The 18,285-nt window shown below is 44.2% G+C and overlaps 1 protein-coding gene and 1 long non-coding RNA gene across 2 annotated transcripts in view; both read left to right on the forward strand.

Annotated features, from left to right (window-relative positions):
- The window catches only part of LOC127577700 (low choriolytic enzyme-like), a 68,648-nt gene extending 66,885 nt beyond the window's left edge, over positions 1 to 1,763 (forward strand). Inside the window, exon 15 of the mRNA XM_052029151.1 lies at positions 145 to 1,763. Within this exon, the coding sequence (XP_051885111.1) occupies positions 145 to 306 (162 nt within the window). The 3' untranslated portion in view covers positions 307 to 1,763. The remainder of the gene's footprint in view (positions 1 to 144) is intronic.
- A 729-nt stretch (positions 1,764 to 2,492) lies between these two features.
- LOC127577701 (uncharacterized) lies at positions 2,493 to 15,606 on the forward strand. The gene is made up of 5 exons (XR_007957426.1): positions 2,493 to 2,578; positions 11,699 to 11,813; positions 12,794 to 12,928; positions 13,004 to 13,034; positions 15,390 to 15,606. It is a non-coding gene; the product is annotated as an uncharacterized LOC127577701 (long non-coding RNA).
- The last annotated feature ends 2,679 nt before the right edge of the window (positions 15,607 to 18,285 follow it).

The following is an 18,285-nucleotide window of genomic DNA, read 5'->3' on the forward strand; positions in this document are numbered from 1 at the left end:
CATTGAACAGATGAGTTATTTCCAATACTTCTATTGTTTCCGATTTTCAGCATTGTGTTGTATTTTTCTGTGCCGAAAAGGTATTGGCAAGTTAAATGTATTCAGCTTCTGGAAATTGTTAAAAATAATTCTTCTATTTTGCAGATAAAAATCCACCTACGCTTCCTGGGTCCTCTCATGGGAGTTACTACAACAGTTTTGTGCTTGGGTCAAGCATCTTACTGGTGTTTTTATGGAAAACATAATTGTTGTAAAATAACCAGAATACCAACAATTTTTAGATTTTTCTCTACCTCCAGATCGTAGAAAGTTTACATCAGCATGTTTGGCCAGTGATCAACAAGCATGCATTATTTATGCCTTTGAATGCATTATCAACAGCATCTTGAACAAAAGCCCTGAAATTGCGTTCTGAGGTGGCAGGACTAAGAGTGTAACATATCCAGCTGAAATCATCATCTTGGCAGTTTTAATGAAAAATTGAATGAGTTAATAGCTCTTTTCTAATCACCACAGAAGAAATTTCAGGGTAGTCTGGTTTGCGTTCCTACAATACCATCTTGCAACATTCATAGTATTAATGGAGTAGAACTTTGCCTTGGGAACCTGTCTTACACCCAGTGCAAAACAGCTAATCTGATAAGTGGTATATTTAAAGGAAAGGATTTTCTTTTTAGAATTACTTCAGGAATCTGTTGATAGATCATAAATAGATTATAAAGGTGAATAATATATTGAAGGCTTCTACCATACAGAAAGAAATTTTGTACAATCTGTACACTTTTGTGGACATGTCAGTGAAAGGTCTGAGAGATACTTCCTATACCTGTGATCACTTACATGCTGAAGGGGCAGATCTTGGTTGAGACTATTCTTCTGGTTAAAATTGTATTGCTCTCTTTCAATATGCCTGCAATTGCATACCATAATTTTTCTGAAGTAATTTAACAGCCATTGTCTGTTGGTAAATCTACTAAAAGTGCTTGGTTACCGGGTAATAATGACTGACTCAAGGAACTCAGTCAAGGTCGTGTTGGGTCAGGTTGGATGAGTTCTCCCTGGTTCAGAAGGGCCAGAACTGTGAAAATTCAGTCAAAAATGTTGTACTTGCCTCAAGGTGTTTGTACAGAATCCTTCATTAGGGAACAGATTACTGAGCCTTAATTTCAACCTTGTCCACCAGTGAAAATAGAACAGGTTTGTATCAGATTTTCCTTTTACATCCAACCCAATTTTACACTGAGTTTCAAAGCAGTGTAAAATTAAATGAGATCTAAACCTATTGTCTGATTCAAACCTGCCTCATTCTCATTGAGTGGGTTAGATTAAAATTTAGGTTACTATGACACCACAAAATTAAAGCAGTAAATCCCAAGCAGAGGCTGGCCCGACATCTGATGAAAATACCTGAGTCAAGCGGCTTTGTTGCCACTTTTGGCATTTCTCAATCACTCACTGTTTCATTAATTACGGTACCAGATACATACTTTGTCATTCATTTTTTGATGTTATACTTTTTTTTCCTTTATGTGACTCCCAAGGAAAGAAAAGCTTATAGAGCCTCTTACTTTTCTCGAATTACTCTTACACCAAACTGAACAAGGTGATGGGTTCCAAGGATTCTACTGTTTGGCGTTGAATCAGAAATGTTCTGTTTGCAGGAATGAGCAATAACTTCATGTTGAGGTGAAACTAACTCCTTTATTCAGTTTGTATACTTTTGTTTGAAATTATTTGCTAATAAAATGTTACTTTAAACAATGACCTATTCCTTTACATTTTATTTTGGAAAATGCAATACAAGAAAAGGTGAAATAAGTAAAACCCATTAATCACCAAGGCTCTGCTCCTGGAGGAAGGATCCGTCTATATTTTCATTTAAGGAGGTGACCTCTCAGGCACCAGGAATTTCCAGCTTTGCTGGATTCCCAGGAGTGCAGGCAGCCACTGCACTCATGTTCATAAGGATTGGTAACTCAGAGCATCCCAGAGAGTTTCCACAGCCTTCATGTACACATGGTCATCAATCATGAGAACAGTGGCCAGTGACTGCAAGGACATGCCTTCACTTCCAGTCAGTGGGTGGCAATATTGATCAAATGGCTGTGCAAGTTACCTGATCGTCCGCTCACTGGTGAACTGACCCAGCATTAGATCATTGGGTGGGCAAGTCCTAGCCTCGGGCTGTTGATGTAATATAGGGAGCTGGGCTGTGATGTAACTGCAGGGGTGGGGCTATGATATGTGGGGATCTAGGCTGTGATGTAATACTGCAGGGTGGGGCTGTGACGTGAGGAGCTGGGGTGTGATACAGCGCTGCAGGGGCGGGGCTGTGACGTGCGGAGCCGGGGTGTGATGTAACTGCAGGGGCGGGGTGGTGATGTGACGCTATCGATGTCATGTTGTGATGTGACACTGTGGAGGCGGGACTGTGAAGCTGGAAGGTGCTCGGTGACGCGGACGATGGCGTCAGCACCGCTGGGGGCGTCGGTTGGGCGCGCGCTGAGAGCGCGTTCGAAGCGAGTGTCCGCGCGGCGGCGCCGGAGACCGGGGCGGGAATCGGTGGCGGCGCGGACCGGTAACGGGGCGGGCGATGGGGGGAGCGGGGAGGGGGGGTGAGGCGCGGACCGGTAACGGGGCGGGCGATGGGGGGAGCGGGGGAGGGGGGTGAGGCGCGGACCGGTAACGGGGCGGGCGATGGTGGGTGAGGCGCGGACCGGTAACGGGGCGGGCGATGGTGGGTGAGGCGCGGACCGGTAACGGGGCGGGCGATGGTGGGTGGGGTGGGGGTGAGGCGCGGACCGGTAACGGGGCGGGCGATGGGGGGAGCGGGGGGGGGGGGGGTGAGGCGCGGACCGGTAACGGGGCGGGCGATGGGGGGAGCGGGGGAGGGGGGTGAGGCGCGGACCGGTAACGGGGCGGGCGATGGTGGGTGGGGTGGGGGTGAGGCGCGGACCGGTAACGGGGCGGGCGATGGGGGGAGCGGGGGGGGTGGGTGAGGCGCGGACCGGTAACGGGGCGGGCGATGTGGGGGGGTGAGGCGGTCGGAGCCCGTTTCTGTCCATAAATGTCATGTTGCTAGTGCAGGTCTTCTCATACGTGGGAAAGGGGTAGTTGGGGGGTGGGGGGAGTGTTGTGCGGTGGGGAGGGTAGTTTGTGCGGTGGGGGGGGGGGCGAAGGGTAGTTGCCCAGGAGGCCAGTGACTAGCAGGGGAGTGTGAGGGGAAATCGTCCCTCCGCCACCTCGAAACCCAGAGCTCTACAGTTCCATCGGGCTCTGTGGGCAGGGCCAACATTTGCTGCCCATTTCTAATTGTCCTGTAGCCCTGCATTTTGCACCTTTTATGTTCTTGTCTCTGTGTCCTCACTCCCTGAGTGCTCTCATCTTATGGATTTTGTTCATTCTCACTGCCCCTATCAACCCATGTAGCGTAGGACCCTTGCAGCTCTTCCCCCTGACGACCCTAGCCTCAGCCTACCAGACATGCTACATTTATCCAATTCTTCCCTGCAACTTGAAAATAACTTGTTTTCTCTCTTTACCAGTTCTGATAAAGGGTCCTTTTCCTTAAACATTAACTGTGTTTTTTCTTCTCTCTCCACAGATGCAGCCTGACTGGCTGAATGTCTCCAGCATTGTCTGTTTTTATTTCAGATTTTGAGCATCTGCATCTTTTTTTAATTTTTATGCACTAATTGTCCTCTTTGGATTTCTGTGCTGTTATTTCAGAGGTCTTGGGACATATCCTTCCCCCTCCCCTGGATCTTGTTTGCATGCTGGCCTGGGTGGCATTATCCAAAAGCAGAACACCATGGTCCAGAAATTGCTATATACAGAGTTGCTGTACTGTTGAGGTGGCATTGTTAGTCACCAATGCTCTTTGTGAAAGTCACATCAAGCAGTGTTTTCCAGCTTTGAAACTGAAAGGCCCATTTGTAATATCTGCTACGTCTTCCACCCACAAATGTCTTGCAACGTCACAGAGGTGAGGTTGTTTTGGGGATTCTCAAGGACCTCCACCAGTTCAAAGGCTGGAACAGCTGGTGGGATGACCATATTTCTTCCATTTATTTTACTTTTTTAAAAAACTTTTTGTTAATTATCTAAACAAATTGCCTCCAGTTTTGCAGAGTGTTCCTAATCTTTGGCATCATACTTTCCCCATTTCCTCAGTTGGCATAAAAAGTAAGAATTTCATTTTTGAGATTCATAGAGCAGCATTGTCAGGTTTTCCTGCTTAACATCATGCTAAAACTGACTGGTGGTTTCAGCAGGGCAGTTCCTATAGCTGCAAATTCTTGCAGATCTGAACATGTATTGCAAGGTATCATCAGTTACAGCCCTGACTTGGCTCAGAGGATAAGTGCAAATCCCTGATACAAGCACTGTCATGATTGTGATACCACAAGAATATCCATATCACCCATGCCAAGTGCCAATGACTGCATTGGCAGCAACAGAAATGCTGCTGAAAGAAAATTGGTATTGAGGGACCATGTAATATGTAGTGCTTGCAGGGAAGCAGACAACTGCAAACTAACAAGATCTGGAGTGTCCATGGTGCTTGGTCTTTTGTGAAGTCCATAAATAATTAGCACCTACAAAGAGACACTTGGCTTCTTTATCAGAAAACACTGGGATTGGTTTGGTGAGAATGGGCAGAAGATCCTGGAGTCAATTTACCACACATGCCAGGTATCAAGAATTGTTGTAAACTGCCAAGGCTCCTTAAGGTGTGGGGGAGTAAAAAAAAACAGATTTATTGGCATTTAAGATGGAGCTCCAACAAAAGTGTTGTGACTTAGAACAGGTGATGGGTAGAAGGAGTAGAGTAGATCCAGCAGTTAATGGATCTGGAGCCAGTGGAAGAGAGGTTATTAAAGACAAAGGTAGACATTGCCTGCTGGAGGAAGTACTTTAAGAACTCCTTAACTGAGACTTTATCTTTGATGTCCATGTTCTTGACGCCAGTCCACAGCACAGTGCCTGATTCAGTCTTGCTGCTACACCACACCAGCAAGAGGGTGAATAAACTGTATACTGGCAGAAAAAAACAAGACCTCTGGAGTAGATGGTATCCTGTAGTGGAGAGTAACTTCTGATATAAATTCACATTTCATCTCCTTCATCTGGGAAGAGTAGGGGACTGCAGATGTTGTAATTATGACCATCTTGAAGAAAGAGCCCTCCAGTCTCTTTAGCGGGAGCTCGTGGAAGTCAAATGATAACAGCATCATCTTCCAAAAAGCCGACCCTCCCACCCATCAACCACATCCTGCCCACCTATGTCAAAGTCTGTGAACTCAAAGTGGAGGTCTCATAGCCACTTAAGAGCCCATAGAACTGGTGTGGAAAGCAACCTCCTGTCTTCGATAAAGAACCTCAGCTCACTAATAGCTGAAACTTTTTATGTCTTTAATATTTCTATACTTAATAACTGCAATGTTCTTCTGATCAGCCTTCTGTCTTCTGCCATTAATAAACTGTAGCAATTCCAGAACAGTGTTCCAGTAACCTAACTCAAACCAAGTCCTGATTACCTGTTGTCATTATGCTCTCCCTTAGTCTCATTCCAATGACACCTTGATTTTAAAACTCTGATCCACATTTTTAAATTTCCTATGGTCTTAAGCCTCCCTATAGTTTCATTCAGCTCTTGAAGATAACTCTTCTAACTCTAATCTCTCGTGCATGGCTAATTTTTAATCATGCTGCCATTAAAAGATTTATCTTCAACTGCCTAGCCCCCAATTTGAATGTTTCCCCCAAGCACCGCTCTCCCCTCCTTCCACTTGCTCAAGCTCTCTTCTGTGTTAAGTTCTATAACACCTGTCTATTTGATCAGGTGTGACAGGGTACGAAATCATGATCATCAGTGGTGATTGGGCACTGTTCAATTCCTTTGGCATTCCTCATCCCGATCCTACCACTGCATGATGTAGTCAACATACAGGCAAGGACTAATAAATTGCACAAGTCACCAAGAAGAGGAAGTCAGACCACCCATCCTTGATGCTCTCTGACCTCTTGTTATAAGCCCAGAGATTGTTTTTCAGAGCCATCCACAGATTTATCTGTAACAAGTAACCAACTATCCATCAACTTGGCTATGGACCTGTGGGGAAAACTGCTTAGGAGTGTTGAGGAAGGCAAAGAAATGTGGAAAATGGGCTGGGGGAAAAAGAGAAAAAAAAATTTAGTAGAGGAGAAAGTGGGGCAAGGATGGAGAGAATAAAGGGAATATCTCTGATCTGGTGGGTTAATGGGTACACACAACAAGTTCTGCAGGTGCAGGGTTCTAGAGCAATACTCTCAAAATGCTGGAGGAATTCAGCAGGTCAGGCAGCATCTATGAAGGGAAATAAAGAATTGACATTTCAGGTCAAGACCCTTCATCAGGACTGGCAAGGAAGAGGGCAGAAGCCAGAATAGAAAAATTAGAGGGAGGGAGAGGAGCAAAAGCTGGCAGGTGATAGGTGAGTGCAGGTGACGGGGAAGGTAGATGGGTGGGGGAAGGGGGATGAAAGGAATGATGTGAGAAGCTAGGGGGTGATACGTTGAAGAGGCAAAGGGATGCAGAAGGAGGAGTCCGATAGGAGAGGACCGTAGACAATAAAGGGAAGGGAGTGGGAAACCAGAGGGAGGTGATGGGCGGGTCATGAGGGTGGGGAAGGCAAAGAGAAGGGTGGGGGGACAAAAGGTGCATGAAAAACACTGCGATGCTGGAGGAACTCAGCAGGCCAGGCAGCATCCGCGGAGAAAAGCAGGCGGTCAATGTTTCAGGTCAGGACCCTTCTTCAGGACTGAAGGTAGGAAAAGGAAGAGCCCAATATATAGGAGGGAAAAGCAGAGCAGTGATAGGTGGACAGAAGAGGGGAGGCGGGTTGGGCACAGGGTGGTGATAGATAGATGCAGGTAAGAGATAGGCAGGAGGAGGGGAGAGCAGGTCCACTGGGGGATGGGTAAAAGGTAAGGAGAGAAGAGGAAAAAAGGCTTGGAAAGGGAAGAAGAGCAGAAAGATGGGGGGGGGGATTACCTAAAGTGGGAGAGTTCAATATTCATGCTGTTAGACTGCAAGGTTGCAAGACGGAAAATGAGGTGCTGTTCCTCCAGTTTGTGCTTGGACTTCTAGCAGTTGAGGAGGCTGAGGACTGACATATCAGTGATAGTGTGGGGGGGAGTTGAAGTGACTGGCAACGGGGAGCTGCAGATCGTGGTTACGGACAGAGCGCAGGTGTTCTGTGAAATGGTCACCTAGTCTGTGTTTGGTCTCACCAATGTAGAGGAGGCCACACTTGGAGCACCGAATGCTGCCACGGATTTTCTCCATGGATGCTGCCTGGCCTGTTGAGTTCCTCCAGCATCATTGTGTTTTTCATCTAGATTCCAGCATCTGCAGTCCTTTGTTTCTCCCGGACGAAGGGTGCATTTAGGTTATGCTGCTTTATCAGTGTATTGTGTTGTTAATAGGCTGTAGAACATGCCTTTCTTCTGTATGTATCTGAACTGGTTATTTCTGCCTTTCATTATTTTGGCTCAGTTTTTCTTTTTCTGAGTATAGTCTGGTTTGCTGGGCATATCCCATGGTTTCGCAGTTAACAACACATTTACAGACAAAAAAGTATAATATGCTTGGAATTGCCCCTATTAACTCATTTGAACTCACCCTCCATACTACTTTGGAACAGAGAATGTGATCTTCTCTACATTGGAGAAACCAAATGCAGATTGGTTGATTACTTTGTGAAGCACCTGCACTCAGTCCACAAGAGTGACCCTGAGCTTCTGTTGCCTGCTAGTTTAATTCAATGAGATTGTCAGGTCATTAACTTGATTTCTGTCTGTATTGGTCATTCATCTTGTGATATTGGTGCATCTTGTTTTTTTCCCCTTTTTTTCTGCCTGACCATGTCTTTCTGCTCTGCATTTCACAACTCTTTCTTTCTTTTGTTGTTCTCACTCTCTAGCTGCTCCTGTTCACTGATTGACCACAGAACCTTGTATCCAGCTTATCTACATGGTCACCCTGATTTTAACCTTTCAGAAACCCCTCCTCCCCTCCCTGCAGCTCAACAAGCTTCTTTTGTCTCCTTCCCATTTCACACAGTTTTCAACCCAAAATATTAATAGTTTCTCCTCCCACAAATGCTACGACCGAACATTTTCTGTTTTTATTTCAGATTTCCACTTTTGATTTTTTACTTTTTTTCCTCTTCCAGTTCAAATGAAGGATCTCTGACCTAAAATGTTAATTCTTTTTCTTTCCACAGATGCTGCTTGATCTGCTGAGCATTTTGAGCATTTTCTGTGTTTGTTTCTTGATCTACAAACACACTTTTCCTCAGATGATCAAAGGCAATGCTGGGCATAGAAGTTGGTGAATTTCATAAATATCTATCAAGAGTACTTGAAAATAGGAGCAGGGAGTAGCCACCTAGCCCTTGTGCCTCCCTCACCATTCAGTACAGTCATGGCTGATCTTCCCTAAGCCCCAGCTCCTCTTCTGTGTCAGCACCACATAGCTCTTAATTCCCCAGTATTTCTAAAGTTGATCTACCTGCTCTCTAAAAATGTCCAGTGATCTAGCTTCTAGAACCCTCCCAGGATAGAAAATTCCAGTGATCATCACCCTTTGCAGGAAGAAATTCTGACACCTCAGTTTTAAACAGCTGATAAAACGGAGAGTAGGGACAGAAGAGAGGGTAGAGAAGGTGTTATTGGGGTGGGGGTTGGTTGTGGAGTAGTGAGCAGCTGTGGATATTGTGAGAGGGCAGGGAAGAGGCAGAGAACAGGAAAAAAAAACATGATCCTAAGGAGAGGGATGGGGGATGTAAGCGTCAGATTAGGGAGAAATATATAATGGAATGATTGAGCAAGGTGAGAGGGAGGCATGGGGAATGGAGAAATGAGTCGGGAGAGATGGAAGAGAGAGACGAAGGAAATGATAGCTTGCAAGGGAGCATATATTTCCCCTTTTCCCACCCTCTTTCCCACATCACTTCTGCCCATCTGGCTCAGTATTTCTCATAGGTATTTTTCTCCCCCCCTTGCCTTTTCTCTGCTGCTCCCCCATTTTTCTCTCTGTTTCCCACCCCCCCCCCAAAATCCAGACTAAATACATTTGTGTGCTTCCTTGCTCCTCTTCCAAATTTAACTCCCCTCATTACAAAATCCAAAGAAATCTTTTTATGGTGGAACTCAGATTGTGCAAAACAACACAGTTGGAGGATTGTAGAGATTTTGAGTTATAAACCAGTAGAGGTCACAGGTCAGAACAAGCCCCCAGTGGGATTCAAACACACATGGGGATTTGAAATTGTATTATGTTGTTAAGGCAAAGAATTTTCCATCAGATCACGTCGTGGATAACTGAGATTTGATGATACTCAGGAGACGCAGAAGATTCTTCAAGAAGTTAAACCTTTATTTGCAAACAAGGGCTGTGATGGTCAGAGGGCTAGCCACTGATCGCCCCGAACAAAGGCTGACAGCTCTTTTTATGGCCCCTTCCTAGTCCCGTTAGCGTAATCAATCATGTCAGTTTCAGCTATCTAATTACAGACCCCTCATTTCACTGCATTCTGCCAAAGTTATCTTCACAAGTTCCTTTCTAATCTAATCGCAACATGCTTGTACCTCACTACAGCCCTTCTAATCTAATCAGAACATGCTCTAGTCATTTCTGCAGTATAGACATCGGTACCAGGTACTACTCTAATTACAATATACCTTTTCTACTCTAATTACAATATACTCTAGTTATTTCTGTAGTTCAGACATCAGTACCAGGCACAGGGTCACACTTAGGTCACCATGCTCAGTCACCCGCGAGTTACCTTACTCTCCCCGCCCGTGGGCTTTCTCTTCCCTTCGATGAAGAAGAAGCCAGCGCCATCTTAGGCACAGAACAGATTATGAATAAATGTGTGCAGCCTCTATTTTCTGTATATTCTATAATCATTCAAAAGTACTGTTCAAAATTAAATTTATGCAGCCAACATAAAGACTCCATCCACCCCAGACATTTGCTCTTCTCCCCACTCCCATCCGGCAACAAATTACTAAAGTGTGCCTCACAGTCTACCTCGTTATGGCCTTGCACCTTATTGTCTGCTTGCACTGCACTTTCTCTGTAACTGTAAGACTTTATTCTGCATTCTGTTATTCTTTTCCCTTGTACTGCCTCAATGCACTGTTGTAATGAAATGGATGGCATGCAAAACAAGTTTTTCACTGTACCTCAGCACGTGAGAATAGTAAACCAATTTACCTTTTTATTACCTACTGGGTCACTCTGGTAACTTTTCAAAATTCCCTAGATTCTATAAAGGTTCCAGCAGATTGGATAACCCCTAAAGTAACACCGTTGATCAGGAACGGAGAGAAAGGAAGCAGGGGTCTGTGGACCAGGTAGCATAACAAATGTCTTTGGGGAAAATGCAGGTCCATTATCCAGGAGACTTAGCAAGTTATAATTAGATAGAGTCAACTTGGTTTTGTGAAGGGGAAATCATATTTGATGATTTTTTTCCTATAAATCCAGCAGTGTGGATAAAGGACCAATGAAAGTCACATATTTGGATTTCTAGAAGGTATTTATTGAGCCAATTAAAAAGTTACTGAATAAGATGAGGACCTTCATATTGAGAATAATATATTAGGATAGATAGGTATTGGTTAACAAGCAGAAAACACTAGGGATATAGGGATTCTTTATATGTTGATAACTGGTGGGTCACCACATTGTGCTGATGCCTCAGCTCTTCACTGTTTATATTGGTGATTTAGATGAAGGGACTGAGTCTATCGTTGCAAAGTGTTTTTATGATATGCAGATATGTGGGAAAGCAAATTGTGGGAAAGGTACAAAAATTCTCCCAGGGACATAATCAGGTTAGGTGAGTGGGCAAAAGTATAATAAATGAATATAATGTGGAGAAATGACAAGAAGATTAGAAACTCGGAATATTAAGTGGTACATGGCTAATGAATGCTGGTGTTCAAAGAGATTTGTGTGTCATTCAAGAAGCACAAAAAGTTACCATGCAAGGGAAATAATTGGGAAGGGAAATTGTTGGCCTTCTGTAAGATGGGTGGAGGATAAAAGAAGGGATGACTTTCTGCAGGGAACATGAAATTAAAGGCACAACCTTAGAATAAAGGGTTTACTATTTAAGACTCTGATGAATAGGAATTTCTTCTTTCAGAGGGTTGTGAACCTTTGGAATTTTCTACCAGGGAGTTGTGAACATGAATGCTGAGACATTGCATTGCAATATTTTTTGGTGATCTGAAACATCGTGCATTTGGCACCAATGCCAAATCCCTGAAAAAAAATTCACAAAGTTGGGCAAAAACAAGTCAACAATAATGTTAGAATGTTTTACACCAGAGCTTAGTATTAAAACAGGACAGCCCTCAAATCAACACAACTTCTCAAATATTACTAGCAACATTAAGTGAAAGGCAATGGCTTTTAAAGACAAACTCTTCCTAGCAGCCAGACAACAGCAATACTCATTTTCCTAAAAGCTGCACTTCACCTATTTTTGGTATGCTGAACATTATTGCGTTTAGTGCTATTGATTTGAGGTGCCCGTGAAAGTTTGTGAAATTGGGCAAAAGTATGTTTAAAGCAGTTACAGTGGTTTACAACAAGAAAGATGTGCTAAGTAGAGACCTGTTTGTTTCCCAACAGGAGCTGCAGACTATTACTGTGATTGCCTCATCTTTGACAAGCTATGCATAGTCAACTTTAAAGAACCCATCCCCATGGCAGCCACAGACCAGTTGCATAAAAGGCTCCTGTAGAGGTGAGGAGAAGTGTAAGGGAGGGTTGATAACATGATCTCTAGTATTTGTGGTCCACTGTCCTGTTGGAGTTGTGCTACGAGTGGCGCTGCATCATTGCACGTTGCAGAATGATCAGTGAGCCGGAGACTGGAGCAAGATTTTTGAAGTGCATAAAATTTAATATCTGCAAGCAATGACAGTGCAGGGAAAAATGATGATAAAAATATTCTGACCATCAGAGTGGCTGCTGTCTTCATTATGATATGATGAAGTAGCCTGTTTTTTGTGCTGTGAATTCTGTGAGCTGCTCTTTGATGGAGAAGTACAATTTGTCCAGTTGGTAACTATGAAGAAGGGCTTAGACTTTCTTAGTACTACTAATATCTTCAGTATGTAAATAAGTAAATTGATAACTTTACTGTCATGTATAATTTTGTCAGTGACATGGTTATTGATTGGTGTTGGTTAGAACTAATGGCCTTTGATTAATTTTAAGGAAACATTTGCTGTGTAGTTGTAATGAACTACTTACTAAGATTCTATTTTGGTACCTAATTTGAATTATGAATGCAATGAATGTTTAAGTACATGAAGTTAGCAAATTACAGGTTAATTTTAAGGTTCATTGCAATTATATGTGTTGACAATTACTCTCAAGCATAAATTTGTTTAATGTTTTAATATCAATCACATTAACAATCAAAACATTTGTCAGTGTTCTCCCTGTTCATTCAACAAATGTATTTCTGTTTTGTATCTTCTAAATTTATGCAAAGGGGGTTAAAAAAAAAACAAAAATCAAATAACCCAAGATACTTTGATTTTTAACTGTCTTAAGCAGTTTCTTAAGTAAAGTTATACTAGGTTAATATAAATCTATTACTCCAAACAACTTATTTTCCCTCTAGTGATATTTAATAACAATACTTGGCATATCTGATAGCATATATTCTTGAAGTTTTATTTGTTGTTATAAATGACATGTTGTTCATTTATTTAGAACAATACCCCCATTCTAAGATTCTTATTCAAGGCAGATGTACAAATAATGCTGTTACATTAGAAGATGGATTTTATCTTTGGAGCAGCATTGACCTTAACCCTGATCAGCACATCATGGAACAATCCATTAATGGTAGGAGAAGAATAAGTTATAAGCAATTTTAGTTATTTGTCATTATTTTTGTAATACAAATTTCTTTTAATGCAGGTGAATAGTTCAACGACAAAGACATTACAAGGTTTGTTTCTTGTACAGAATATAAACCCAGATATTTATGGATTTGAAGGTAAAGCTTGAGTATCTAACAGATAATTTATTTAAAAAATCAGGCAAATATTAATTTTAGAAAAATGGCAATCAAGAGATTTTGGAATGAGAAGAAATTGGAATTTTCAAAGAAGGTTTTAGTATTAGAAAGAAACCCATAAACGCCCATAAACTTTCATGTCTTATTGATTACCAAAACTATTTGTTATCGTATCCTTAACCTCTTCTGCATAAGCTTTGATAACTGTTGATAAAGGTCATAATTGCTTGTTTCAATGCCCTCATATGATTGCCTGGTTAATTTCTATTATTTCCATATTTATTAGGATATTGCCATTTTTTCTTAGAACACAGAAGGAGGCCACTTTAGCCCATGGCAGCGCTCAGAGCAATCATATTTCCCTGCCAATTTTTTCTATAATCCATTTTTCCCTATTTTCCCATCCACACCCCCAGGTTCTATCAGTCACCCACACACAAATTACAGTGGCTAATTAACCTACCAATCCATATGTCTTTGGGATGTGGGAGTAAACCAGAGCACCTGGGAGGAACCCAGGTAGTCACAGGGAGAATGTGCAAACTCTACACAGACAACACCAGAGATCAGGATTGAATCTGGGTTTTCAGAGCCATGAGACAGCAGTGCTTGTAGCTGTACCACTGAGCTACCCATATCATTCTTTCAGTGAAAAAAATTTTCCTTGATTTTCCTTTTTCTTTACTAGTGACTGAAAAGTGACTCAAAAAGGACAGGGGTGAACACTTGACATTCCAACATACAAGGTATTCACAAAAGTCAGCGAAGACCAAGAAAGGAGGTGGGGTGGAATTACTCATTAAGGAAAATGCTCCCTCTCCTGACCCCTGGGGAATAGCCTTGTCTGCAGTTTTCCACCGAAAAACAACCATTTGACACCAACTCTATTCTCTGCCCTTTAAATCATTTTCTTATTCATTCTGTTATTGATCTGTTAATTCCATGGGTCTCAATTTTGCTAACCAGTCTTTTGAGTGGAACTCATGCAGCCTGTGCTTCCCTGTTTGTACTAATTAAATTTCTTACTCTCATTTTGTAAGTCCCAAAATGACCCACCATCTGCTCCAGCCTGCAGGAAAGGCTTTGAAGAACTATGGGGCAGAGAATGAAACTGATATAAAAACAGAAAATGCTGGAAACACACAGGTCAGGCAGCATCTGAGGAAACAAACACTTCCATTTACTGGACATCTCCTTTTGAATGATACAAGGTAGTTTTAAATGATGCAGTCTATCTTTAGGGAAAAAAAACTGCAGATTCTGCAAATGAGAACTTGTACTTGAGCTTCATGAAGTCTTAGATGTAAGTGAGGATTACTGCATGGAAGCTTAGCCTTTATAGACATTGCTTTTTCATGGTGTAGACCACCCTGAATGCAGCAAAATATATGGAAGTGCAAGGAAAGGTCAGTCTCCAATGTGAGCAGTGTCAGAAGAAGCAGCGGCTGTAGAGTAGCATGAAGCAGTGTATACATTTATTGTGGTTGGCCTCTTTAAATAAAGCTGTTTCAGAGCCTCCAGCTGGCACCAACACACCCAGATAATGCAAACTCACATTTTCTATTCATGTGATTTTTGACTTCGCAGAACAACTTTGGTTGGTGGCATGCAGGTGAATTTTAGGGCCTTTGTTTCCTATGATCTGGAGGTGGTAGCCAAGAAATTCAATCTTTTAGTGCAAAGGCAAAAATTGTATTATAGAGTGCTTTGTTTTTATAAAATTTTGAGAACTCAAAATCTCTTTTACCCTAGTACAGTGTGTTAGTGATCATTTCCAGGAGAAGTCTTGCCAATTGTGAAATTAGACCAAGCAATTCCATCTGTGATCCATATTAACCCATCTAATGTTTTCCTAGAGTCAGATACATATCTATTGACATAACGAGTTGGGCACCCATATGGACATAAGTTGGAGCTCTGAGTTCCATACCGTATCCTTCATGTATTAGTCTCAGTAGAACCAGGAACACAACATGCTACTATCTTGATTTTTCCCACAACTTAAAGGGAAACTGATGATTTGGGAGACATAATAAGAAGGAGAAATAGTTTGTTCTGTCCTTCGTATCTGCTCTATTATTCAACAAAATCATGGATAATCTTTTACATCTGTATCCCCTCCTGGTACTAACCCCATATCATTTGCTTCAAAATCTAGTGATCTTTGTTTTGAATATAATTCCAAACAATCCCTTATTGTAACTCTGGTTCTAGCCATCTCAGACAGGGCAAACATCATTTCTGCATTTACTTTGTCAAAGTCCAGTAAGAATTTTTTTGTTTCAGTTTTCAAACTCTGGAAGATATCGACATGGCCTGTCAACATAATCAAAGAACAATCTCCTTATCCCAGGAACCAATTTGGTGAATCTTTGTTGTACTCCCTCTAACAAAAGTAGATCTTTCCTTGGATAGGGAGATCATACCTCCACAAAATAGTCCAAGAGCTGCCTCATCGAAGTCCTATAGAATTGAAGTAATATGTCTTCACTCTTGTTCTCAAATCTTTCTGCAATAAAGGTCAACATATCATTTGCCTTTCTAATTACTTGCTGTACCATGTTAACTTCCATTAATTTATGTACCTGTGTACCTTTGAACACCAAAACCTTCTCAATCTCTCAACATTTTTCTATTTTTTTTCTTCTGAAGTGAATAACTTCACACTATTTCAGATTTACCACATCTTCACCTATATACTTAGAATGTTTATATTCCCTGAAATTTCTTTTTCTCCCCCTACCAATTCATGGGGTCATCTAGCTTTGAATAATAGACAAACTGTAGCGGTTGCTACCGCGGAATAAAACAAGACTCTACTCGGAGGATTGCCAAACAGAACTGGTTTATTTTCCCGCCTTGTGCGGGCCCTTTAAGGGAGAAAAACTCCCGCCCAAAAAACCGGCAATGACGTAAGTCCTACGTCATCAGGACTTTCCCGCGCGCGGGTTCTCCCCGTCGCTCGGAAAGACGAGGCCCGCCGCCATCTTGGGCCTCGTCGCTCCAACGCCGCGCGACCCGACTGCTGAGCCGGTTCGCCCGACTAGACGGTGAGTCGCCACACAACCCCCCCCAGAACCGGCGAGACAGTCCCCAAGGTCCGTGGGCTGTGCCAGCTGCCGCTTAGGGGGGCGGCCTCTGCGTCGTGGCGTGGCAACCTCGACAGGCTGTTGCAGATCCAAATGGGCCGGTTTGAGGCGGTCCGCCGTGAAAACCTGTTCCCTGCCTCCAATGTCCAAAATAAAAGTGCATCCGTTATTCCGTATGACTCGGAACGGTCCCTCATATGGTCGTTGCAATGGCGCCCGAGGTGTGCCCCTGCGAACGAAAACAAACTTACAGTCCCGTAGTTCCTTGGGCTGGCAGGATGGGGCCTGACCGTGCCATGAGGTGGGAATCGGGGCCAAGGCGCCGAGCTTCTCGCGCAGTCTTTGTAGAACTGCTGGGGGTTGTTCCCCTTGGTCCTGAAGGGCAGGTATGAAATCCCCGGGGACAACTAGTGGCGCCCCGTATACAAGCTCAGCTGACGAAGTGCGGAGGTCGTCTTTGGGGGCAGTGCGTATGCCGAGCAGGACCCAAGGCAGCTCGTCAACCCAGTTAGGACCCTTCAGGCGGGCCATCAAGGCCGATTTTAGATGGCGGTGAAAACGTTCCACCAACCCGTTTGATTGAGGATGGTAGGCCGTGGTGGTGTGCAGCTGCGTCCCTAGCAGGTTCGCTAATGCAGCCCAGAGACTGGAAGTGAATTGGGTGCCTCTGTCTGAAGTGATGTGGGCCGGAACGCCAAAACGTGAGACCCAAGTTGTGAGCAGCGCTCGGGCGCAGGAATCAGTTGTGATGTCAGTCAGGGGGGTTGCCTCAGGCCACCTCGTGAACCGGTCCACGATGGTAAGGAGGTACCGGGCTCCTCTTGAAACCGGCAGAGGGCCCACGAGGTCGACGTGTATGTGGTCGAACCTCCTACGGGTAGGCTCGAACTGCTGTGGTGGGACCTTGGTGTGTCGCTGGATTTTTGATGTCTGGCAGTGCAGACAAGTCCTGGCCCACTCACTAACCTGTTTGCGCAGGCCATGCCAGACAAACTTGCTGGCGACCAGTCGGACAGTAGATCTGATGGATGGGTGCGCCAACCCATGTACCGAGTCAAAAACGCGTCTCTGCCAGGCTGCAGGGACAATAGGGCGGGGCTGACCAGTCGCAACGTCGCAAAGTAGGGTCTGCTGACCTGGACCAACCAAGAAATCTCGGAGCTGCAGACCCGAGACTGCGGTTCTGTAGCTGGGCAGTTCGTCGTCGGCTTGCTGTGCGTCAGCCAGGGCCGTGTAGTCGACACCCAAGGATAGGTTGTGGATGGTTGGTCTGGAAAGTGCATCAGCAACGACATTATCCTTTCCGGAGACATGTTGGATGTCAGTTGTGAACTCGGAAATGTAGGATAAATGTCTCTGCTGACGAGCTGACCAGGGATCGGAGACTTTGGAGAAGGCAAAGGACAGAGGCTTATGATCGGTGAAAGCGGTGAAAGGCCTGCCTTCTAGAAAGTATCGGAAATGCCGGACCGCCAGATACAGCGCTAGAAGTTCCCGATCAAAAGCGCTGTACTTTAGTTCGGGCGGTCTAAGGTGTTTGCTGAAAAATGCCAAGGGTTGCCAGCGGCCTTCGAGTAGCTGTTCCAGTACCCCACCCACCGCGGTGTTGGACGCGTCTACCGTGAGGGCAGTCGGGACGTCAGTCCTAGGGTGTACCAGCATCGTGGCGTCTGCCAGGGCGTCTTTGGCCTTAACGAAAGCAGCCGCAGCCTCGTCAGTCCAGGTGATGTCCTTGCCCTTACCAGCCAGCAGCGAGAACAGAGGGCGCATGATACGGGCTGCTGCAGGGATGAAACGATGGTAAAAGTTGACCATCCCAAGGAATTCCTGTAGGCCTTTGACTGTGTTGGGACGGGCAAAATGGCGGATAGCATCCACCTTGGCGGGTAGGGGTGTTGCCCCATCGCTGGTGATTTTGTGGCCGAGGAAATCGATAGAGTCAAGTCCGAATTGGCACTTGGACGGGTTAATCGTGAGGCCGAAATCGCGGAGGCGGGAATACAGCTGGCGGAGGTGGGAAAGGTGTTCCTGGCGGTTACGGCTGGCGATCAGTATGTCGTCCAAGTAAATGAACACGAAGTCCAGGTCTCGGC

This window comes from Pristis pectinata, chromosome 14 (assembly GCF_009764475.1).
Source record: "Pristis pectinata isolate sPriPec2 chromosome 14, sPriPec2.1.pri, whole genome shotgun sequence".
NCBI lineage: Eukaryota > Metazoa > Chordata > Chondrichthyes > Rhinopristiformes > Pristidae > Pristis > Pristis pectinata.